Source organism: Miniopterus schreibersii (assembly GCF_964146895.1).
Source record: "Miniopterus schreibersii genome assembly, chromosome: 2".
Taxonomy (NCBI): domain Eukaryota; kingdom Metazoa; phylum Chordata; class Mammalia; order Chiroptera; family Miniopteridae; genus Miniopterus; species Miniopterus schreibersii.
In genome coordinates, this window is record NC_138102.1 from 73,652,362 (window position 1) to 73,677,899 (window position 25,538).

General features: G+C 38.5%; 2 protein-coding genes across 2 annotated transcripts in view; one reads left to right on the forward strand and one right to left on the reverse strand.

The window, feature by feature from the left end:
• Positions 1–2,759, reverse strand: part of NUFIP1 (nuclear FMR1 interacting protein 1) — a 41,034-nt gene extending 38,275 nt beyond the window's left edge. The window contains exons 1-2 of the mRNA XM_081130136.1: positions 2,296–2,759; positions 161–243 (exon numbers count right to left, since the gene is read on the reverse strand). Of these exons, the coding sequence (XP_080986262.1) occupies positions 161–243; positions 2,296–2,707 (495 nt within the window). The 5' untranslated portion in view covers positions 2,708–2,759. The remainder of the gene's footprint in view (positions 1–160; positions 244–2,295) is intronic.
• Positions 2,760–2,823: 64 nt separating this feature from the next.
• Positions 2,824–25,538, forward strand: part of GPALPP1 (GPALPP motifs containing 1) — a 37,494-nt gene continuing 14,779 nt past the window's right edge. The window contains exons 1-5 of the mRNA XM_081130115.1: positions 2,824–3,013; positions 14,830–14,962; positions 15,762–15,860; positions 18,495–18,603; positions 24,185–24,316. Coding sequence (XP_080986241.1) covers positions 2,926–3,013; positions 14,830–14,962; positions 15,762–15,860; positions 18,495–18,603; positions 24,185–24,316 — 561 coding nt within the window. The 5' untranslated portion in view covers positions 2,824–2,925. The remainder of the gene's footprint in view (positions 3,014–14,829; positions 14,963–15,761; positions 15,861–18,494; positions 18,604–24,184; positions 24,317–25,538) is intronic.

Here is a 25,538-nt window from a genome sequence, read left to right on the forward strand (position 1 = left end):
TTGAATTTTTTACTTAAGCTAACATTCTTAAAGATCCTATTATAGCAAGACTCCACTGTGTCAATAATGGATGCAAAACACTGAGAGTTATGACAGAAGCACAAAATATGAGAGTAACATAGGGACCACGTGTTACATTCAAGAACATCTTCAAAAATACCTTTTTTTTATGTTTTCTACTGGGAGGGAAGTTGAAGTCAGTAAACTTTGCATCATATTTTTGTGGAAAATAAGAATGATTAACTGAAAAACAAAAAGAGATCCATAAATGTTTGCAACTAAACAATTATTTCAAAATTTTATTTGCTATAGTATGTAACAAATACTTGAGTAAAAGAGTGGTAAACTGCCCCATCTAAGAAGAATAGTAATTTGAACAAATTATCAAAGATTAAGACTAGTCTACCAAATAAACATTTTTCAAATGGTGGTAAGATTAAGTGTCCATAGATGCTTTAGGCATCAAAGCAATGGACAAGCTAATCTGATAAAATTCCTTGTACTTATTTCAAACATTAGAAATGTAAACAGTAAAACCCCTAATACAGCTCCTTCATCATCAATTTTACACCAGAAAACAACCTTGTGAAATACATTTTTTTCTCAAATTCTTTTCCTTTCCTATTGCCATCACCCAACTCTGAAGCCCTGATCTTTCTTTCACCTAGATTACTGTGACAGTCTCCCAAATTGTTTTCCAGTTTCTAAGTCCTCTCTTCCAACAGACTGGGCACACTGACACCAAAAAAATAATCCTTCAGTCATCACAACCCTGCAAATAGCTTCCTAGAGTCCTTCAATGAGATCCTGGTTTATTTTCTCTTTCCCCATACCTTCCACATACTCTGCTTCAGTCATATAAAACGCTGCAATCTTCAGAACTCACTTTGTACTGACACCTCTTTGCCTCTACCTAAAAAGTATCTCTTCCTAAACATCTCCCAAGACATTTCTTCCAAAAGCTGTTCCCAACTCCTCAACATTCTGAAATCACCTTTTATATACCTCTATCATCAATCACACTGTACTGTGACTTACATTTACACAACCCATTTCACCTGACGCACTGCCATAAGTACATTCGTATTCCCAGCATTTGGCACAGAGTAAACACTGATTTAGATTCAATTTAATGTAAATGGAATCTTATGCAGAGTTGGAGAATAGTGAACACTATCATGGCTTTAAATATTATCTATATGCTGATGGCACCCAAATTTACAACTCCAGCTACAAATCTCCCCTGAAAGGAGTTTGGAATACTGTGTTAAGTAGAGATGTTACTAAATAGCTAACAGCCTATTCAACATCTCTACTTAACACACATATTCCAAACTCACTCCTGGTCTTCTTTCCAAATCTGCTCCATCCACACCCTTCCACTTGTTTGGCAAAAACCTTTTAAGTTATTCTTATCTCTTTACTTCACACCCTGTATCTGACCCTTCAGCAAATCATTTTGGCTTTACCCTCCCTTCAAAATATATCTAGAATCCAACTATTTCTCATCACCTCCTGAGCTCCATCCTGGTCCCAAGTCTCCAATCTCTCACCTGGAAAGCTGCAGTAACTTCCTAACTGCTGGCCTCCCTTTCATTCAATTCTCATTGGTAGTCACATTAACCCTTTAAAAAACAGATCAAATGTGACTCCCCTACAACTATCCATATCACAACAGTAAAAATCAAAGTCCCATCAACTAAAAGGCCCTCACAGGTCTGCCCTCTTCCCCAAATTTTCTACAATTTTACCCCAGGCTCAGTCCTTTTGAGCCACACTGATCTACAGTTCCAGCCTCATGGCCTTTGCAGTTGCTGTTTCTTCTGCCTGTATCCCCACTCCCCGATATATCCACGGATCTGATCCCTCACCTCCTTGAAGTCTTTGCCCAAATGTCACCTTCCTTATGACTGACACTGACATTTAAAACTGTACTATCATTCTTCTTTGCTTTATCTCCCTCCATAGCACTCACTGCCTTCTAATACACACTGCTGCATTTTGTTTATTGTCTGTTTTCCTACACCAGATGTTAAGCTCCATAAAGATAAGGATTTTCCTATGTTTTGTTCACTACTGCATTCCCAGTTCCTATAGTTGGAATTCAATACTTAACTGCTAAATTGAATGAAAGGGCAAGGAAAACATTCCCGTCCGACAAATTGTGAGACATTAACGGCCACACTCCAAGAGAGCAGGGCAAAATCAGAAGTGGAGAGGCGAGAAAAAGAAAACTGGAGAGGGAAGAGGAGTCAATTGGAGGGGGGCGGGGTACGGAGAGGAGTAACAGCCTACCCGGAGTGTTGTGGGGTTGCTGATGCTGAGGGAAACTGCCAGGAGACTGTCCCCAGTGCCATGATGTCGAAGCCTGGAAACTCCAGGAAGGCTGGCCGTTGATCTGAGGCTGAGAATCAAGGCGGGACTGGGTGTCGAAAAGGGTCTGGGCGCCGGGAAGAACCTGGGCATCGAAGCGCGGAGGCGCCTTGGGGAGCCCCTGGGTCTCCATCGAGGGCAGCGCCTCGGAGGACCGCTCTGACCCCGCTGCGGACGGCGACGACGAAGGTGGCGGCGGCGGCGGCAGCATTGCCCAGAGCATCCATTTGGGCGGCAGAGGAGCCGTGTCGCTCAGAGGCCCCAACGTGGGGATCCGCTCGGGGGCTGAAAACCACCCCGCGGGAGTCACGAAACCACCAGCCGGCTCAGCCATGCCACCAGCCAGGTGGGGAACCCAGCGTGCGAATGTGGAGCCGGCTTTACGCGTCACTTCCGTGCTCGTGAATTACGTGGATCAGCCAACCACGGGCAGAAACGTCATTGGTCAGCGCCGGAAAAACTTCCAGCGTCTGCGAAGGATCGCGGGCTGATTGGGGGTAGGGTTGACTCTGTGGGTGGCCTCGCCTGCCTGCTCAGCGTCGGCCGCCGCGCATGGCGAGGGATCTGATCGGGCCGGCGCTGCCGCCGGGCTTCAAGGCCCTCGGGACAGCGGAGGACGAGGAGCGGGACCCCAGCCCCGGTAAGCTGCGGCGCGTCCCCGCCGGCCTGGCCCTGCTCTCTGAGTGGACGGCGGAGGACTGGAGGGCGGGGAACTGGGGTGTGGGCGCGTGCGACCCAAACCAACTTTCCTTCCCAAGCCCTAGCGGTAGGAGGAGGTGGCTGTGGGGCCTCAGAAACAAGTCTCGTCCTGGTAATTATTTAATGATGTGTTCCCATTTAGCGTTAAATGGACTGGACGCTGTGCGAAACTGTCAATACACATTCAGTCAGGTAATCGTCCTAGGAACTGTGGAAGGTAGAGATTGTTCTTGCTGTCGAGGAAAGAACGTCCAAACCTATAGAAAAGTTTTGCGAGACTTTATTTAAGCCAAATTTTTGTGGACACGCCCCGAATCAAGATATCAGCGGATTTAGAAAATGCTCCGGAGAATGGCAGTGTTACAGTTCTTTTTATGTATTTAGGATCAAAGGAGAAAAGTAAGGAAGGTAGATGAAGTCCACTGGTGGTAGATTAAGGGGGAGTGGGAAGCAAAAAGGGGAAATCTCCAGGATTGGATAAAAAGCAAAGCGAAGAAACACTTTTACATTGCTGGGTACAGGATAGTTAATTAACATTTACAGTATATAAAGCTGGTATGCAAAGAACAAGATATAAATGAGTGGTTCTGTGGTCTCTGGTGGTGCTGTGCTCTGGTGCCTGCAATTGTGCCTTTGAGGAGTCTAGAAAAGAAAATTACTCTGACATTTCAAAGGTATGTTATCCTAGGTGCATAAGAACAAAGGACAGGGCTCACTTAAGGTAGACATTGACCTTGCTAAGGAAGCTGTAGGCCTGCAGTGTGACTACCCTCTATGACCTGCCCAATGGGAATATGTGATCAGACCATCCTGTGTGGTTACTTTTGGTCACTGAGGTTGTCAGACCTGCCACCTGGCCTCAGTGACTTTGTCAATGTTATTACATAGCCCCCTTTTTGTTCACATTTCCATGTTATAATTGGGGACACTTAAGACCCAGGCTGCTACCCAGATCACACAGCTAGTAAGTGGTGGAGCCCCTTTTAGAATGAAGCCAGTATTCTATGTCTTTTTGCCTTCTGATGTACAATGTCCCTGGCTCTTGGAGAAGATGCTTTGCTCTATAGCCTGACCTGTTGTCCTAGCTTCTAGTTCTGTCATTGCATCTGACACACACAGCGCAGTGCTCAAACCAGTTAAAATTTCTGGCAGTTCCTCAGTTCTCTAAGCTCCTTCTGGCTTCACTCTGCACTTAACATACCTGACAAACTCCTACCCCGCCCTTGGAAGCCCAACTTAAGTGTCACCTCAGTGAAGCCTTTCCCAAATTCTCCCAAACATTGTCACCCTTTCCTCTTTACCCACAGGTTTTCCCTACTTAATTACATCATGTATTTAATACACTGTTTTTGAATAACTGGTTGGCTTATCTGTCTTCACCATTGCAGTATGGTCTTCTGGCCTTAATACGTAGTACGTACTTGGTATTTGCCAAATAAATGCTTCTCAGACTACTCCATGCATATCTATCTTCTTTAATGGTTGTTCTAATTCGTAGGCTGGGGACTTGACACTAAAGTTGGAAAAGAATAAAGCTGAAAGAGCAACTCTTCCATTTCTCAATCTAATTTTCGTTCTTTGCCTACCTGGAGGCCATGTTTCCACCTAGAGAAGCAGTTTTCAACCTTTTTCATCTCATGACACTAATTACTAAAATTCTGCAGCACACCAAAAAATATAATTTTTGCAGATCTGAGAAAAAAATAGGTATAACTTTGATTCACTCACACCAAATGACTGTTGTCTTTTTATTATGATTTGCTTCCATTAATTTACCAACAGTTACTTCAGTTAGTCCTTTCTCTGTCCACTCTCTTCTGTTTGAGTATGTTCTGTGTGCACTCTCTCCCACCCCCGTCCCTCAGCACTTAACACTGTGTAGGTGTGTATCCACCTGTACCTTGCCCCAATCTGCCTGGCACATAAAAGATCTATGGTAATATTTGTTGAATAATTTCACCTCATCAAACACAATATTTTGTGCATAGCATTGTCATTTTTAACACATAATCCCCTTATTATAATTTTGTTCCCTTAATAACCTCCTAGATGGCTGATCCTAAAACAGCTGCCAAAAAATCTTGAGATGCCATTTTTTATCTCATTATTATTCATCTGGACTTTTTAAAAGTTTAGCAATACCAGTATCCTTGAAATTCACTATATCACAGCGTAGAAGTTCCCCTTGGGCCATCTTCCAGTCACTACCTGCCTTTTCATCCCTCTTTCAACCAACAGGTAACCACCATCCTGGCTTATGACATCATGGATAAATTTTGCATGCTTTTGTGCTTTATTTAAATAGAAAAACACAGTAGGAACTCTTGAAACTGGCTTCATATTTGACACATTATTTTGTAAGATCAGCATATTGATGAATTGTTGATGTTATAAATTTATAGGCATTGCTATCTAGTAGTCCATTGTGTGAATGTTCTGCAATTTATCCATTTACCGTTGGTGGATATTTGAGTAGTTTTGCCTTGTTCATGCTTAAAAAAGTGCAGGTATACGTTCTAGTACATGTCTTTGGTGAGTACATGTTGCTTTTTTTTTTTTTTATTGTTGGGGTCATTGGATACACATATATTCATTCAGCTTTAGTAGATACTACCAGTTTCCAAAGTCGTACCAATTTACACTCCCCCCAACATAGATGAGAATCCTCATTCCATGTTCTCACTAATACTTTTATCTGTATTTTATATCTGATGATTTGTAGCACTATCTGATGGTAGCTTTAATTTGTATTTTTCTGATGACAAGTAAAGTAGACTACCTTTTCATGGGTTTGGGTTTTTGGGATTTTTTTTTGTTATTTTGTTGTTGTTTGTTGTTTTGCCATTTGGATGTGTGTCAGGTCTTTTGCTCATTTTTTCTTTGAGTTGTCCCTTTTGTTACTGGTTTGTAGAGTTCTTTATGTAGTCCGGACACAAGTCATTTTTCAGCATGAATCAGTTTTCAGAGATATGTGTTGCAAATGTTTTCTCTAAATCTGAATGACTTTTGATCTCTTATTAGTATATTATGAACAGAAGTTCTTAGTCTTTATATATTCTGGTTTTTAATTTAATTTTTATTGAATTTATTGGGGTGATACTGGTTAACTAAATATTACAGATGTCAGGTGCACAATTCTGTGACACATCGTCTGTACACTCTATTGTGTGTTCACCACCCCACATCTCTTTCCATCACCATTTATCCTTCCTGTGCCTTCCTCCACCTTCCCCCAGCAATCATCACACTGTTGTTCCTGCCCATGAGTTTTTTTCTTTTTCTTTTTTGCTCAATCCCTCTACCCCTCCACCCAGCCCTGCAAACCACTCCCCCTTCCCCCTGCAGATGTCAGCCTGCTCTCTATCTTTGACTCTGTCACTATTTTGCTTGTTAGTTAATTTTGTTCATTAAATTCCACATATGAGTGAAATCATATGGTACCTGTCTTTCTCTGACTGTTTTATTTCACTTAGCACAGTGTTCTCCAGGTGCGTCCATGCTGTCTCAAAGGATAAGATTTCCTTTTTTTTTTTTTTTTATAAGGTATAGTATTTTTATTATTATTATTGATTTCAGAGACAGGAAGGGAGAGGGAGAGAAATAGAAACATCAGTGATGAAAGAGTCATTGATTGGCTGCCTCCTGCAAGCCCCCTACCAGGGATCGAGCCCACAACCTGAGCACGTGCTTTGACTGGGAATTGAGCCAAAATCTCCTGGATCATGGATTGATGCTCAACTGCTGAGCCACACCGATGAGGCAACATTTTTTCTTTTCTTCTCTTTTCTTTTTCTTTTTTATGGCCAAGTAGTATTCCATTGTGTAAATGTACCACACCTTTTTTATGCACTCATCTACTGATGGACACTTGCACTGCTTCCAAATCTTGACTATTGTAAATAATACTGCAGCGAACATAGGGGTACATATCTTCTTTCAAATTAGTGTTTCGGGTTTCTTCAGATAAATTACTAGAAGTAGAATCGCTGGGCCATATGGCAGTTCCATTTTTAATTTTTTGAGGTAACTCCATATTGCTTTCCACAGTGGCTGCACTAGTCTGCATTCCCACCAACAGTGCAGGAGGGTTCTCTTTTCTTCCCATCCTCACCGACACTTATTGTTTGTTAATTTATTGATGATAGCCTTTCTGACACGTCTGAGGTGGTATCTCAATGTGGTTTTAATTAGTATTTCTCTGATGATTAGTGACTTTGAGTATCTTTTCATATGTCTATTGGCCATCTCTATGTCCTCTTTGGAGAAGTGTCTATTCAGGTCCTTTTCCCATTTCTCAGTTGTAATTTTTTTTTTTTTTTTAGTGTTGAGTTTTATAAGTTCCTTATAAATTTTGGATATTAAGCCCTTATCAGATGTACCAGTGGATATGTTCTCCGTTCAGCGGGTTGTCATTTCAAGTTGTAGGTGGTTTCCTTTGCTGTGCAAAATTTTAGTTTGATGTAGTCCCATTTGTTTATTTTTTTCTCATTTTCCTTGCCCAAGGAGATATATTAGAAGAAATATTGCTACGAGAAATCCCCAAGATTTTACTGCCTATGTTTTCTTCTAGAATTTTTATGGTTTTGAGTCTTTAATCCATTTTGAGTTTATTCTTGTGTATAGTGGCAGAAAATGGTCTCGTTTCATATATTTGCACATATCTATCCAGTATTTTCAACACCATTTATTGAATAGACTATCTTTACCCCATTGTATTTTTTTGCCATCTTTGTCAAATATTAATTGACTGTAAAGGCATGGGTTTATTTCTGGGCTCTCTATTCTGTTCCATTGATCTGTATGTCTGTTTTTCCCAGTACCATGCTGTTTTGATTGCTGTGGCTTTGTAGTATAGTTTGATATCAGGTAACGTGATTCCTCCATCTTTGTTCTTTGTCAAGATTGCTCAGGTTATCTGGGGTCTTTAGTGGTTCCATATAAAGTTTTGGAATATTTGTTCTAGTTCTGTGAAATACACCATTGATATCTTGATAGGAATTGCGTTGAATCTGTAGATTGTTTTGGATAGTATGGATACCTATCCATGAACACAGTGTATGCTTCCACTTATTTGTACCTTCCGTTTCTTTCTTCAGGGTTTTATAATTTTCCAAGTACAGGTCTTCTACATCTGTGGTTAAATTTATTCCTAGGTATTTTTTTATTTTTGAAGCAATTGGGAATGGGATTGTTTTCTGAGTTTCCCTTCCTGATTGTTCATTATTGGTGTATGAAAATATAACTGATTTCTGGATATTTATTTTGTATTCTGCAACTTTACTGAACTCATTTATTCTAGTAGTTTTTTGATGGAATCTTTAAGATTCTCTATATATAGTATCATGTAATCTGCAAATGACAGTTTTACTTCTTCCTCTCCTATTTGAATGTCTTTTATTTCTTCTTCTTGTCTGATTGCTGTGGGTAGGTCTTCCAGTATTATTTTGAATAAAAGTGGTGAAGGCCGACATTCCCTTATGGAGCTGAGTTTGTCATACATGGCCTTTATTAAGTTGAGGTATGTTCCCTCTATTCCCACTTTGCTGAGAGTTTTTATTATAAATTATGCTTTTGGATTTTATCAAATGCTTTTTTCATCTATTGATATGATCATGCGATTTTTATACTTCATTTTGTTTATGTAGTATATCGTGTTTATTGAGTTCCAAATATTGTACTAACATTGCATCCCTGGAATAAATCCCACTTGAGCATGGTATGTGATCTTTTTAATGTATTGCTGGCTCCAGTTTACCTGTGAAGCCATCCAATCCAGGACTTTTGTTTGTTGGGAGTTTTCTTATTACTGCTTCAGTTTCACTAGTTGTAATCTGTTCAGATTCTCTGATTCTTCCTGATTCAGTATTAGAAGATTGTATATTTTTAGAAATTTATCCATTTTGTTTGTATTGTCCAATTTGTCGGCATATAGTTATTTGTAATGTTTTCTTGCAATCCTTTGTATTTCTGTGGTGTCAGTTGTTACTTGTCCTCTTTCATTTCTAACTTTATTTTTTGGATCCTCTCTCTCTTTTTCTTGATGAGTCTGGTTAAAAGTCTGTCGATCTTGTTTATCTTTTCAAAGAACCAGCTCTTGGTTTCATTGATCTTGTGTATTTTTTTTTTAGATTTTATTTCTTTTCTTTTTGCTCTGATCTGTATTATTTCCTTTCTTTCTCTCCCTTTGGGCTTTGTTTGTTGTTCTTTTTGAAGTTCCTTTAAGTGTAAAGTTAGATTGTTTATGTGAGGTTTTTTTTTTTGTTTCTTGATATAAGCCTATGATGCTATGACTTTTCTTCTTAGGACTGCTTTTACTGTGTTCCATAGAGCTTGGGTTGTTGTGTTCTCATTTTCATTTTTTTCAAGGTATCTTCTGATTTCTTCCTTGATCTCATTGTTAACCCATTCGTTGTTTAGTAATATATTATTTAGCCTCCATTTATTTGTGTGGTTTTCAGTGTTTTTCTTGTGGTTGATTTCTAGTTTCATTCCATTATGGTTGGAGAAGATGCTTGATATGATTTCAGTCTCCTTAAATTTATTGAGACTTGTTTTGTGTCCTAACACATGGTCTCTCCTAGAAAATGTTTAATGTGCACTTGAAAAGAATGTATATTATTCTGCTTTGGGTTGAAATGTTCTGAAGACATCAATTAAATCCATCTGCTCTAATGTGTCATTGAAGGCTGCCATTTCCTTGTTGAATTTCTGTCTGGAAGACCTATCCATTAATGACAATGGGGTGTTAAAATCCCCTACTATGACTGTATTACTCTCAGTTTCTCCCTTTATATCTATCAAGATTTGCTTTACATACTTTGGTGCTCCTGTGTTGGGTGCTTAAATGTTTACAAGGGTTATATCCTCTTGTTGGATTGCTTGCTTTCTCATTATGTAGTGTCCTCTGTCTCACTATAGCCTTTGTTTTAAAGTCTGCTTTGCCAGATATAAGTATTGCTACCCATGCTTTTTTTTTCTTTCTATTTACCTGAAATATCTTTTTCCATCCCCTTTACTTTTAGTCTGTATGTATCTTTCATTCTGAGGTGGGTCTCTCGTAGACGGCATATATATGGGTCTTGTTTTCTTATTCATTCAGCTACCCTATGTCTTTTGATTGGAGCATTTAAACCATTTACACTTAAAGTGTTAGTTGATAGGTACATATTTATTGCTATTTTATTCTTTTAACTATTTCTCTGTAGGGTTTTTTCCTTCTTCTTTTTCATCTTCTTCTTAAAGCAGGCCTTTTCATGTAAAACTGTTTTCATGGTAACAAACTCCTTTAGCTTTTTCTTGTCTGGGAACTCTTTATTTCTCCTTTGATTTTTAAATGAAATCCTTGCTGGGTAAAGTAGTCTTGGTTGTAAGTCCTTACTTTTCATCACTTTGAATATTTCATGTCAGTCCCTTCTGGCCTGAAATGTTTCTGTTGAGAAATTGGCTGGCAGTCTTATGGAATCTCCCTTGTAGGTAACTGTGTTTCTCTTACAACTTTTAAGATTCTCTCTTTGTCTTTAACCTTTGCCGTTTTAATTATGATGTATCTTGGTGTGGGCCTCTTTGGGTTCGCCTTGTTTGGGACTGTTCCTGGATTTGTGTGTCTTTCCTTCACCAGGTTAAGGAAATGTTTGGTCATTATTTCTTCAAATAGGTTCTGGATCCCTTGCTCTCTCTTCTCCTTCTTGTACCCCTGTGATGCAGATGTTGTTATGCTTCATGTTGTCCCAAAAGTTCCTTAAACTATCCTTGTTTGTTTGTTTTTAATTCTCTTTTATTTTTGCTGCTCTGATTGGGTGGGGAGGAGGGGGTTCTACTTTGCCTTTTAAATCACTGATTCAATCCTCTGCTTCATGCAACTTACTGTTATTCCTTCCAGTGTATTCTTCATTTCAGATATTGTATTCTTCATTACTCACTGGTCCTTTTTTATGGTTTCTATGTTCTCTTTCATGCTGTTGAGCATCCTTATAACCATTACAGTGGTACCTCAGTTTTCTAATGTAATCCATTCCGGAAGACTTTGAGTTCTGACACGTTCGAAAACCAAGGGATCAGCAGCTGACAGCTAGGCCTCAGGATCTTGCACTCAGCAGAAGCCATGTGGCATGTATGACTTCCAAAGCCTGTTGGAAAACCGAAGCATTTACTTCCAGGTTTACGGCGTTTTGTAAACTGAAATGTTCTTCAGCGGAGAGCCGAGCTGTTCCAAAACCGAGGTACCACTGTACTTTGAATTCTATAGCTGATAAATTGCTTGCCTCCATTTCATTCAGCTTTTTTTCTGGAGAGTCTCCTGTTCTTTCCTTTGAGGCCTGTTTCTTTGTCTCCCTATTTTGGCTGCCTCTTTCTCTTTGTGTTTGTTTCTATGTATTGGAAAGATCTGCTATGACTGCCAATGTTTGTGGGGTGGCTTTATGTAGTAGGTGTCCATGAGGTCCAGTGGTGCAGTCTCCTTGATCACCTGAGCTGAGTGCTCTAAGAATGTCCCTTGTGTGGATTAGTGGGCCCTCCTATTGTAATTGAGTCTCCCTTTTGTAAATTAAATTAAGTTTTTATTGATTTTTAGAGAGGAAGGGAAAGGGGGGGCAATATCAATGTGGGAGAGAAACATCAATTGGATGCCTCCCTCATGCATCCCGACTGGGGATCAAACCCACGACGTAGGTATGTGCCCTGACCAGGAATCAAACCTGCCACCCTTTGGTGCATGGGATGATACTCCAACCAACTGAGCCACACCAACCAGGGAGTAATTGAGTCTGGATTGCTATTAACTCATTTGTGTGTGGGATTCACCCTCAGGCTGGATGACTGTGAGGCTCAATCCTGACCATGGCATGCAAGCTGCTATGCGAGTGCTGACCACACAAAGCATAATTCACCTCACAGGGTTTGTTGCCTGCTGAGATCTCCCTTTGAATATGCTGCTTGTGAAGCTTATTGGATCCTGCTCTGATGTTGTCTGAAGTTGGCCACTGGGAGGGACTCTGGCAAACCAATTTAAGATGCTTCCTGTGACTGTTCCTTAGCAACCTGTGTGGAACTCCAAGCAATCCACACTTTGTGGCTGCCTCTGCTGGGACTGAATACATGCAGGAAGGACTAAGCTGTGCACCAAGGCCAGCTTTTACCAGGACCAGGCTTGGGGTCAGGTCAGCAAAAGTTCTAAGGCAGCCTAATGAGATCCACCTCCACCTCCCTCCTCCTGCCAGCTACCTGTTAGGCTCAGTCACTGAAAGAGCCTCTGCCTGTACTCCTCAGCAAGGTGGTAAGCTCCACAGAGTGGGAAGAAAGGGAGTTTAGAGGGTGGGACAGTTGCTTCCCCAAGGCTGATGCTGCATGGAGGCCAGTGCATGGCCCAAGAATGATGGTGCAGTATGGGAGACTGACTCAGCACAGGGATTCTGGCTGTTGTCCCTTCAGCTCCCTCCCCAAAGCCACAAACTGCAGACTCTATTCACATGACTCTAATCTGTTCTGCCCTCCGTCTGCCCTGGAGCCCAGTGTGAGGGGCTGCAAATGAAATTTTGTGCATTGGCCCTTTAAGAAGGTGCCTGTGTCTTTAGCAGACTCCTGCGTCTCACTGGCGGCCAGAAACCCCAGTGCTTTTCACAGCCAGATGTTATGTGGGCTCCTCTTCCTGGCTCTGGTGCTCTGGACTGGAGAGCCCAGCTTGGGGTTTAGATCCCATGCTTCTCATGGGGAACCCTCCATCTCACCCCCTCACAGCTTGAGATATCCCTCCAGAACTCAGCCGCTGCCCTTTAGGAGCAGGGCCAGCCCTTCCTACCAGTCTCGACGTGGCTTCTATAAATCCTTGGTTATAAGACTTCTCTTCAGCTAGTCTTCAGTTGGTTATTCAGGATGATTGTTCTATAATTTAGTTCTAATTCCAGTTTGGCCCTGGGAGGAGGTGAGTGTAGTTTCCACCTACTGTGCTGCCATCTTGGATCTTCCCTCGTTTTTGTTTTTGGTTTTGGTTTTTTATGGTTAGAGCTTTTTGTATCCTGTTTACAGATACAAACTACAGATTACAGAGCTACTCTCTTATGCTCTCTTCTAAAAGCATTGTTTCAGCTTTCACATTTATATTTACAGTCTACCTGGAATTGATTTTTGTGTATGGTATGATGTAGGGGTGAAGTTGTTTTTCTTTATTCTATAAAGGTACTCATTTGACCCAGCACTATTTATTGAACAGACCATCTCTTCCCCACTGCACTACAATGTCACTTTTCTTATAAATCAGGTGACCATATATGTGCATCTAGTTTTTTTCTTGTTCATTCTGATAAAATATATGTAACATAAAACTTACCATATTAATAATTTTAAGTGGACAATTTATCATTGAATAGGTTCACATTGTTGTGCAGCCATCACCATTTTCTATCTCCAGAGCTCTTTTTATCCTGCAAACTGAAACTTTATACTCATTAAACATTAAGTCCCCATGACCCCTGGCAACCACCATTCTGCTTTCCATCTCTGTGAATTGAACTACTTTAGGTACCCCCATTTAAGTAGAGTCGTACAATATTTGTCCTTGTGTGATGGGTATTTCATTCAGTATAATGTCTTCAAGGTTCTTCTTTGTTGTGGCATATATCAGAATTTCCTTCCTTTTTATTTATTTATTTTTTATTTATTTTTTAAGCCTTACCCGAGATATGTTTATTGGTTTTAGAGAGGAAGGGAGGGAGAAAGAGAGAGAAAGAAACATTGATGTGAGAAAGAAGCATTGATCAGTTGCCTCTTATATGTGCTCCAACTAGGGATCAAATCCACAACCTAGTTATGTGCCCCAACCAGGAATCAAACCTGCAACCTCTTGATGCAGCAGACGATGCTCCAACCAACTGAGCCACCCAGCCAGGGCAGAATTTCCTGCCTTTTTAAGGCTAAATAATATTCCATGTATGTATATACTCTGTAGACCACATTTTGTTTATCCATTCCATCTATTTGTGGGCACGAGTTATTTTCACCTTTTGGCTTTTATGAAAATGTGGCTATGAACATGGGTATACAAATATCCACTTAAGTCCCTGTTTTCAGTTCTTCTGGGTATATATCCAGAAGTGGATAAAAAGATATCTTGGCGATTCTGATATACATTCAAGCTTGGGAACTATGGAAGTAGAATTTTAGCATCACTGCACTGGATCAACTTAGACAGTTGTGTCTATGTGACATCATGACATCACGTAATGACATCATGCAACATTCGTAATTTTGCTAAGAAATGAAGTGAGAGCAAGTTGTTCTGTTGAGTGGGCCCAGAAGACATGATGATTTTTAGAAACCAGAATGGGTAGTTTTCATTTCTTATAGGTTAGAATATGGAATGGCAAATTTGTTGTTTGGTTAGCTCCGTTATGTAAATATTATCTACCATATGCTGTTTGTAAGAAAAAAAACCACGAAACTATTTTGGCAGTTGCACCAACCAAAATTGCAACCAATGCAAAAATTGCAAGATGTCAGGGAAATTGTATGCTATTATTATATTTATAAGTTTGGTTATTAAAGTTTTTGTGAATCTCACAGCTATACCGTGCAAGACATGATTTCTGCCTTCCTGGAGTTGGAAAGACAAAACCACTGTACACAAAACAGGAGCAAATAAGATTAAAGTCCATAATAAACAATAGCCAGCCAGTGCTGTGAATTCAGAAAAGAAAGTATAAAATGTCAGCTGGGGGTTCGTTGAAACAGTTGTGGCTAGTTATGACATACACAAGAAATCTTTAGTTGCAGGACCAGCTCTACCACCCAATTATAAAAGCAGTAGTTCAGAATCATCAGACAGCGATGAGGACAGTAGTTCTTTGTACGAAGAAGGAAATCAAGAATCTGAAGAAGATGACACTGGTCCACCTGCAAGGTCAGTAACTTTCCTAAACCAAGGTTCAAACCTGGTGTACATTGGCTGGAACAGATAGCTAGTAAGGGGCTTAGCACATCTGCATTTCTACAACACAGCAAGAAATCATTTCATGTGGCATTTCCTCGCGAACTATACCTTTTACAAAGACATTTATTCTAGTAGTACATAGATGTGGAGATATCTAGAATTTCAATAAAATTCTTATAGAATTTTTCCTTAAGGTATTATTAAAGTGACTAAATATTCTAAATAAACCATAGAATTTATTCTTTAAAAATTATATATGCAATGTTTGTTTTTTGTTTAAGTTAAATGAATGATTTCCCTCTTATCTAACCTTACCACAGGTCCATGTAAATAAGATGTCAAATCTTTGTTTATTATTGAGTAATAAGGGTTTTTTTAATGCATTTTAAAGATTATGCGACAGAAATAGCAACATAAAACTCTTCTTTAAATGAGATTAAAAGCCAAAGTCATAAACTTTTTGCTCAAAAACATCTAGCAAGCAGACTACTATTTGAAGCTTCATTGAGTGGAATCTTTAACACCACAGAAAATAGAGAAAATTGATATAGTACTGCTGTAAAAAAAAGTAACCAATCTCTAACTATTTTAGGCCAAAAATAAATTCCAGGAAAAGATTAGTAGACAACTTACTGTGGTGTTCGGGGTTTTTTTATTTGACAAGATTAATTTATGTTCCAATATGTATACAACTAGTTGAAGTTGAAAACTAAAATTTCTGTGGAAAAAAGTTTGATGTATGCATAAAGTTACACTACTGTGTTTTCAGAAAACAGAGGAGAAATCAAGATGACGATGATGATGATGAAGGATTTTTTGGACCAGCCCTTCCTCCTGGATTTAAAAAGCAGGATGATTCTCCTCCGAGGTGATAATGTATAATATTTCAGGCCAGTCTTTTCTAAATATTTTAGCTAGTGTCTGTTAATTCATTAAAGAGTTCTCTGTAATTGTTTTTTATTTACATATTTATATAACATAAATTCATATAATAAAAATAATTTTTAAAATAAACTTTTAAATAATCATTTAAATAAAAATTATAATAAAATTGCCTATAATAAAAATTATTATTTACATGTTTTTGACACTTTCATAGGTTATAAAACTTCCACATCGCCTATTTGATACTCACAGTAGTGTTTCGTGGTAGGCTGGGTGGAATATTATCCTTTCTTCCCCTTTTTGTAAACAGATAAGGTTCCAGACATAGTAAGTAGTAGACCTGGGGCCTAGAATCCTGGTCTTTGACTTCTAATCCAGACTTTTTCATTTCATATTTATATACATATGTAGGCGTGTGTGTATCTTATATGGTACCTGGCACAGAGTAAGCATATAATAAATATTGATTCCTATCTTCTTGGAATTGCAAAATTTTGAAATGCTAAATATGAAGTTTCACACCAAATTGTTTATAATTCACAATATTATATACCAATATAAGAACAAGTCACAAATGGCTGTTGTACGTTTTATATTCAGAGTTTATCATCACATTTGTCAGCTCCTAATTTTCAGAAATAACAGGGATAGACAATCTACTGTCTGTTTTTGTATGCCTCCCAAGCTAAGAATGATCTTTAAAGGGTCACTAAAAAAACAAACACAAATATACAACAGAAACCCAAATGTGGCCCCCAAAGCCTAAAATTTCCTTTCTGGCCCTTTATAGAAAATTTGCTGAGAACATAATATTCCTTTCAAGAAAATAAATTATTAGATGTATAGTGGTTTCTGTTTTGAGAATATTTTGGCAGTAATAAAATATATATGTGAAATAAACGGGTGGTAGCATATAATATAGGCAGAAACCTTTTATACAACCATAACATGTCATGATTATATTCCTTTACTATATTTTAAGATTTCATGTACCAGTAATTTTATCTTTACAAATTCCCTGAGGCCAGAGAATTGAACTGTAATTGCATTTGTAGATCTGTTAATAATTGTACTCAGAAGAGAACCCATGTAGTACTTCCTTGTATCTTATAGTAACTAATTTGATCTTTCTAAAAATGCCAAACTTCCCTGTTTTTTATATACAAAATTTTGGCTCAAAGAGGTTTTATGAACCGAGACAAGAGGTTATGAAATGGCTAGGATCAGAACCCAGACCTGACTTTCAGTATTGTTTTTCCTCTGCCAGGAAGCCTGTCACTAAGGCTCTAATTGAACACACTGCAATCTGGAAAATTCAGCTTAGGACTTCAGTACCATCTTGGTTGGTAATACTGGCTCAGTGACATCTCTGGAAAAAACATTGGTACAAAAGAAAGGATAAAGAAACTTAAAAGTATGAATGAGAGTAGAAAATATCTTTTCTTTTATTTTTTTCTCTATACAAAGTAAGGCTCTCTTTTTAAGACCCAGAATTTAGGCAATTCTCCCTTCTGGACTAATAACAGTTCCCTCAGAATGTGGCAATGGGGCAGCTTGAAAGAAAATGAACTTTTAATCAAGTAGACCAGGATTCAAACTCTAGCTCTGCCACTTATTCATTTGTGTTGCCCTTGAGCATTATTTTGCTCACCTAGGAAATGGAGTAACTTATACCCGGCAGGGTTACTTTTTGGAAACAGAAAGGTGCACTGGTTGAAATGTGGTTAGCATGGCGCCTTTTGCTTTTTCTTAGATGAACTGTTTCATTCTTATGCACTTCCCCGTCATCTTTGGATTATTAGTGAGGACAGGCTTAGATTTTTATACCACCTTGGCACATATAACCGTAAATTGCTGACATCTGTTGAATGCACATGCTGTATATATGTCCTTCAAACTCAGTTTATACTTAAGTAGTTCTGACTATAATTTAATGCCCCTAATGTATTTTTCAGTGGATAGTGAATATCAGAACTGAAAACTAAGGGACAAAATAGAAAAACATCTTCACAGGCTTTAGTCCATGATAACGACTTTTAAAAAAAATCATCATTTTTATTTAAAATAGTTCTTTTAGGAAGTGGGAATACGCCACTGCCATAAATATTGAGAATTACTGGCTTAACATCTAGTCATTGACTAACAAATAAAAAGTAAAAATACAAAAATTAAGAATTTTTTATATTAATTGGAAAAATACTAGGTTATAGAATAAAAATAAATTGTTAAGTAAAATACTCATCTTCAACATTTTTACATCATCTGGCTTTTTATCATTTTTGTGAATTGTATTCTGAAAACTGCTTTTTAAAGTTAAGGGAAAATTGCCCAGCTGGGCGTGGCTCAGTGGTTGAGCATCAACCTAGGATCCAGGAGATCTCGGTTTGATTCCTGGTCAAGTCACATGCCCGGGTTGTGGGCTCGATCTCCAGTCAGGGGCGTGCAGGAGACAGCCAATCAATGACGACCCTTTCATCATTGATGTTTCTATCTCTCCCCTCTTTTCCCCCTCTCTGAAATTAATAAAGATATATATATATATATATATATATATTTTTTTTTTTTTTTTTTCTTAAAAAATAAAGGGAAAATGATAAAGGTACATTTTATTTTTCAGGCCTATAATAGGTCCTGCATTACCACCTGGTTTTATTAAATCTGCACAGAAAAGTGACAAAGGCAGAGATGATCCAGGACACCAAGTATCATCATATTTCAACTCTGAGGTTTGGAAAACTTTTGTTTAAAGGATAAGCTGTAACAAACTCAAGACTTTACATCAGTCATTTGACTCAGATGTGATGTGAGACAGTCATATTTGGATTAATTGAGGATCATAGCATAGGTAGATAAAAGCTTATATTATAGACCTGAGATTCTATTAGAAAGATAACATGTAATGTTGGAAGGGTATTACCTGTGCATGCTTCTCATCCTTGAAAAGAAGCTTCACAGTGCTAGAAAATAGAACATGATGAAAAGTTTAAGGAATTGATGTGATTTGACCCAGAACAGAGGAAGCTGAGGAATTTTTAAGTAATGATCTTTACCTTGGAATTAACTCTCTCCTACCTCGCTCTGGTACCTGTATATAACAGACGCACTGGCGGATAAGTAATTTTATGAAATGATAGATCAAAAGATTTTGGAGTCAAGTGTGAAGACGTTCCCTTGTTAGAAGCCAGATCTTCAACAGTAGTTGAGATTCATACAGTGCCTTATAATTTGTAGTGCATTTTACACATATGGATGTTATTTTTATCTTCACAGCTTTATGAATTAGATATGATCACATCTTACACATGATAGAAACCAGAAAAATTGCGCAACGTACCCAAGATTGCACAGTTTATACTTATTAAAGCCCCAGTTCTTAAGCCTTTAAATCACCAGTTCACTGTTATTCTGCGTTGCTTCTTGTATGTTTATCTTTACTGAGAATTCAGTAATTACACTGAGGTTGTTATTAAAGGAATTACTATGCCATGGTTAAGATCATGAACTTCAGAAATATTTATTCATTCTTTCAGCAATATTATAGAGCTCCTACCCTGTGTCAGGCATACAATCACAGAAATGAATTTGTCAGCCAATTATTTTGTTCCTCCCTTCGAAGACATTCAGAATCCAGCCACTTCTGTTACCACCCTTGTCCAAGTCAACGTCATATTTCATCTCTTTTATTGGTTTTCATGCTTTAGTCCTTGTTCCTCAACTGCCCCTTCTCAACGCAGCAGCTGGAGTGGCCTGGGTGAAACAGATCAGGTCATGTCACACACTCAGAACATAAATTGCTCCTCCTCTGCATAAAGCCAAAGTCCTCACAGGGCCCTCTACAATCTGGCCTCCATTAGCTCCCTGACTTTCTCTCTGATTTTGATCGGACCACACTGGGCTCCTTGCCATACCTTCTCAAGTACAGCAGGTAGGCTTCTACTCCTAAGCGTTTATACCTGTAAAGTCTCTCCAGGATGGTCTTCCCTAGATATCTCTGTGTCTTGTCTCCCAGATCTTTCCCTTTTTTGCTGGACTGACCTAAAAGAGGTTATTTCTGACCTTCTAATTTAAAACTGCAAACTCCTCTTCCCTTTACTCCTATCCCCTCTCCTCCTTTAATTTTCTCCATAGCATTTATCACTGCCTGAAATAACATTTACTTTACCTCTTCTTTTTGTTTATTATTGACCTCTCCCTACCAGAATGTGAGTCCATTGAGGACAGAGATTTTTGTCTTATCTCCACTAGCCATTCAAAGTATTTGCTGAATGAATAAGTCAGACACAGTCCCTGCCCTCATCGCACTTAGTGTAGTGGGGAATGTACAGTAAACAAATACTGTCTCATGAATGAGTGATTCAAAAGGTGAGACAAAATATAGTGGAACCATGATAAGCAAATCTAATCTGAAGAAATGAGGAAGCCTCTTTCTCTGAGAAAATGTCTAAACTTAAGATTGATAAGTAGGAGCTAGCTGGGCAAAAAGGTCAGGAAAGGATTGGTTCAGAGAGTACAGATAGCTTATTTGGAGGGAGAAGTTAGGGTTTTTAAAAACCTAGTATGGGTAGAGTGGGGAGAACAAGGAAAGGGGTAAGAGAGAAAGGGAGAGAGGTAGGCAAGAGCCACTTAAGCTTTGAATCCTGGCTGAGCTTAGTTTTCTTATTAGTAGCTTGCAGGTTGTTATCTTACAGAGTTGTAAGGATAAATTAGAACAGTAGGTATTTAATTTTTAATAGTTATTATTGCTATTAGTATTAGTATTACCACCCCCAGTACTGATGCCATGAGAGTAACTTTGAAGAATTTACACTGAGTATAAGGAATCCTTTCTAACAGGGTTGTTAAATATAGGAATAAATTACCAGAGGTAGGACTTCCAGCCATGTGGAAGACTGAGCTGACAGGTTGAGGCTAGGCTTTCCCTGCCACATTACAGAGGAGTGCTGGGGGTGGAAATGAGATTGCAACAAAGTTAATACACAGCAAAGCCTAAAGAAAGGGAAATCCAAGGGTACTGGTAACACTGAGAGAATTCAAACCCAGAGCAGTAAACACACTTACAGCAGAGGGCCACAGTAGTTTTAGAGATACCAGCCATAAACCCTAGAGAATTGGGTCTGGGCAGGAGCTTAGGTTCAGACTCGCTCAGGCAGGAGAGTGAGTGAATTGAGCCCACAGCCTCAAAGCACTGCTCTGTCTGCAAAAGGGCACTAGGGAAATGTAGCCCACTGTCTAGGAAAGTTTCTTCAGTCTAGGGCCTTTTCATGCTATTTCCTACTTTCAGTGATTGACACACACACAGAAAGTGGGAGCGTGTCTGTCCATCTGTCTGCCTCAGAGAAAGAGGCAGAGGGTAGGAAAGAAAGATACATGTGGTAAAATGTTAGCAACTGATGAATTTGGGTGAGGATACATGGGTGTTGTACTTGTCTTGTCACTACATTCTTTCAAAATAAAAAATTTTAAAGATGTAGCATAATTCAACTTTATTCACACCTGGAACTTTGTCCTAGCTCACTTAGACAGCAAATGGGTAGTTTATACAATTTCCCTAGGTGGTATCTATTCCATGTTATCTAGCTTTTCTTAGCAAAAGGGGAGAGGTAAAGGTATTGTAGAGATTCCACCATAGCACACCTGTTTTAGGTACTCTTGCTTCTGAATTCTTTGCTTTGTAATTTTCCTTCTTTTTCTGTTTTCATATTTTTCTTTCTCAAAGAGAAGCTCCTCTTAGTCTCTCATTCACAACATATACCCCCAAAGTAAGGCATACATAATAATACTAATGGTTAACGTTTGTTGAGCCCTTGCCATATACCAGACACTGCAAAGCACAACATAAACTCATATTTGCATAATTTATTTAATTATATTTGCATAACTGCATAAACTTAATTTAATCCAAATAACAATCCTGGAGGCTACTGTGTCAGCTAGAATACTTTCAGCAGCAAAAAAGAGAAAATCCAATTCAAAATGGAATTTTGTCTTAACCTGTGTAGTTAGCAAATGGGTTGTTTATACAATTTCCTGGTTGGTATATAATCTATATTCTTAAAATAAGGAAAATGTGTTTCATACATAAGCGGTTTAGGGGTAGAGTCATTCCAGGGTTTGTTCATTCAACAGCTTAATGAGATCATTGTTTTTCTCCACCTTCTCTATCTACAGTTAATCCCTCTTAGGCTGCCCCTTATTATGTCAAGAAGCCTCCCAGAGTTCTAAGGTTCACATGCAGATGGCAGCGTCCAGACATAGAAGGGGAATAGTCCGTGTCCTGTGTCTCTTTTTTAGAGGGAGAAAGCCTTCCAAGGTTTCCTGTAAACCTCTTCTCACATTTCTTTGGCCAAATGATCAAGAGAAATGAGACCAAAGCGTTTGGTTTAAAATTATCAACATTTTCCCCCAGGAATAAGAGAAGGGCCCAGTTTCCTGAGAAGAGCATGGCTCCAAAGAGGATGACAAACCAGTGTTCTCTTAGCAGCAGAGTAGTTATTGGGTGAAGCTGTTATAATCCCCATTGGAAGGACAAAACCGATGCCTGGAAAGGTTAAATAACAAGCCTGAGGACACAGGGCTAGTACAGTGGAAAACCTAGGCCTTGAAACTCAGTCTAACTCCACAGCCCAAAATATAAACTAGTAGGATAAGTAAATCCTATTGTATTTCTGAATAAAATAGCTCACCTTTTTTGTTTTTTAAAAATTGACTCATCCAGGACACCTGAATGACTTAATACCTAGATTGGATTTGGGTTTATGATTCCGGCTTCTCATTTTCAGTTTAGTATGTTGGACCTGATTTTCTGTTTGCTCCTCAATACAACCATTTAGTTTATGTCCCCCAACATCCAAAGTGCTTTTTATTTCTAGAAATTTCAGGCATCATCCTACCAAGGCATGCTGAAATTTACCTTTATAAAACCATCTCTTGTTAGATGGAAGTAAAAATACCATTAGCGTATTCCATCATCTTAAACTTCAATACTATATTAATATCATGTCTTTTATAGTTTTAAAAGTTCATTATATCTTTTATATCTGTTTATCTGTGTCACCAAATATTATATTTGTAGAGCAGTTATAATCTGTTTAAGATAATGTCTTTGCCATTAAAGGGCTTACTGTTGTAGAGATAAGCTATAAACACTTAAAGTTAAATCATTAACAGTTGAAATAAAGAAAATAATAGAGGGGCTGCTGAGGCCAATATAAAATACTGGCCTTGATCTTAGAATATTTGAATCTTAGATGCTAGTTTTATAGCCTTGGACAAGGTGTTTAACCTTTTGAAATATTAACCTAGGTTTCCTCAAAAAGAAAACAAATAATAATGCGATTTCACAGTTTTGTTACGAGGTTCAAATTAGACATGGTATACACCGTCCGTAGTTACTGTGAGAGAGTGTATGATCTAGAGTGAGGCACAGACAGTATATAATTATCTAATTATTTGTACCACCAGCAATTGCTGTAAGGATTGCGAGAAGAAACCACAAATAGAAAGTTAACTTTGAGCAGTTAGTAGGGAAAATGTAAACAATACAAATGAACTCCTGATCCTGGGAGTTTGAAAAAAGTAAGAAGCAGCTGCCTATGGGAGCTGGAGGACAAACGGGTTTCGTTGTTCACCTTTATATCTCATCTTTTAGGACAAGGACTGCTCGAAACCCTATTGTATGTAGCATCTAGCCCAGTCTCACATGAAAACCCTGTATTAAAATGATTTGTTAAGAACAAATTGAATTCAATAATTACATACTGTTAATATCTTTGGGGTAAGTGTGGTACTTTGGGAGCCAAATTAATTCATTCGCATTAGCATTTGTGAAGTGCACAGCATTCCTGTTTTCGTGGAGTTTACCGAATCATAAAGGCTGATACAGCTGCCAGGCATGTCTCACTTGCGTTCATCTTACCCCAAAGAGCACTTTCTGTACCAGGAATGCCAGTGATCTCAACTTGTGTCATCTCTGACCTATCGGTAATAATTGCCTAGAACATCGTTTTGAGAATTGTGAGGCCACATCGTTGTCCATCACGAAGCCAGGTGAAATAACTTACTGAGGTCTGCCGTGGACCTCCGTAGGAGGAGAGGCGGGACAGTCCACGTGCCTTGGATCTGTCGCCCCTGTGCTGTGCACTTGAGGAAGGCACAGAAAGCATCCTTGTTGCTCAGCGATTAGCCAGCAATATATTGTTCACTTTTTTGTTTTATTGTCTCTATGTAATCATATTCGGTTAAATTTTAAGTAATTTGGGATCATCTTCTATAACTTCTTGGTTTAAAGGTAATGTCTTATTTCAAAAGGAAACAGACAGCAGTGAAGATGAGGACATTGTTGGACCAATGCCTGCAAAAGGACCAGTTAACTATAGTGTAACAACAGAGTTTGAAAAAAGGGCCCAGAGAATGAAAGAAAAACTAACTAAAGGAGATGATGTAAGTTTTAAATATACTATACTCTGAGAAATAGACTAACTAAATTAAAAATCTAAATTTTAAAAATAGACATTAAAAAATACATATACAGGATAGGGCAGAAGTAGGTTTACAGTTGTGAGTATGCAAAACATGGTTTGTTTATTTTTTTAATCCTCACCCAAGAATATGTTTACTGATTTTGAGAGAGAGAGGAAGGGAGAGAGAGAAACATCGATCAGTTGCCTCTCATACACGTCCCAACCAGGAATCAAACCCACAACCTAGGTATGTTGCCCTGACCAGGAATTGAACTTACCACCTTTCATTACACAGGACGACGCTCCAACCAACTGAGCCACCGAGCCAGGGCTGGTCTATTATATTATTATTGTTGTTGTTGTAGATAATTCTCACCTGAGGATATTTTTCCCATTGATTTTTAGAGAGAGTGGAAGGGAGGGAGAGAGCAAGAAAGAGAAACATCGATGTGAGAAAGGCACGTCTATTTGTTGCCTCCTGCAGGCACCCCAACAAGGGCTGAGGATTACACCTGCCCTTGACCGGGAGTCAAGCCTGTGACCCTTCGGTATACAGGCCAGTGCTAACAACTGAGCCACACCGGCCAGGGCTTGTATTATAATTTATTAATTATTATATTATTTTCCATATAAAAACTGTAACCCTACTTTTGCCCCACCCTGTATATGTGTAGGGGTGTGTATGTGTGTGTGTGTGTATATATATGTATGTATATATAAAGGAAATTTAGGAGCTGGGTGACCCAGAAGCTATAAAAGGAAAAGATTGGCAGATTTGCCTACTTAAACATTTTAGTATGGCAAAAGATAACAAAGTCAAAAGAACAATAAATTAGATGAAAGTATTTGTAACATATATGATAAAAACATCAGTTCTTTTTATTAAATCCTTTCTGTTAAGTCTGTTATTTAACTTTAAATCCTGAATTGGAAAGCATAGTCACTTACACAGTATTTTAAACACAGTATTTTTCTCTTTACCATATGCTTGAAATGGAGCTGATCATACATAAACTTGTGAAACCTTGCTGTGGTTTGTTAGAACATTGCTTCCACCATATGTTAAAAATACATAGCTATAATAAATAAATAAATAAATAAATAAATAAATAAATAAATAAATAAATAAAAATAAACACAGGAGCACTCTTTCCAGGCTACTGGTGGGTTGTTTGTTTGTTTTACTTTTTGTTTCTCTTAAA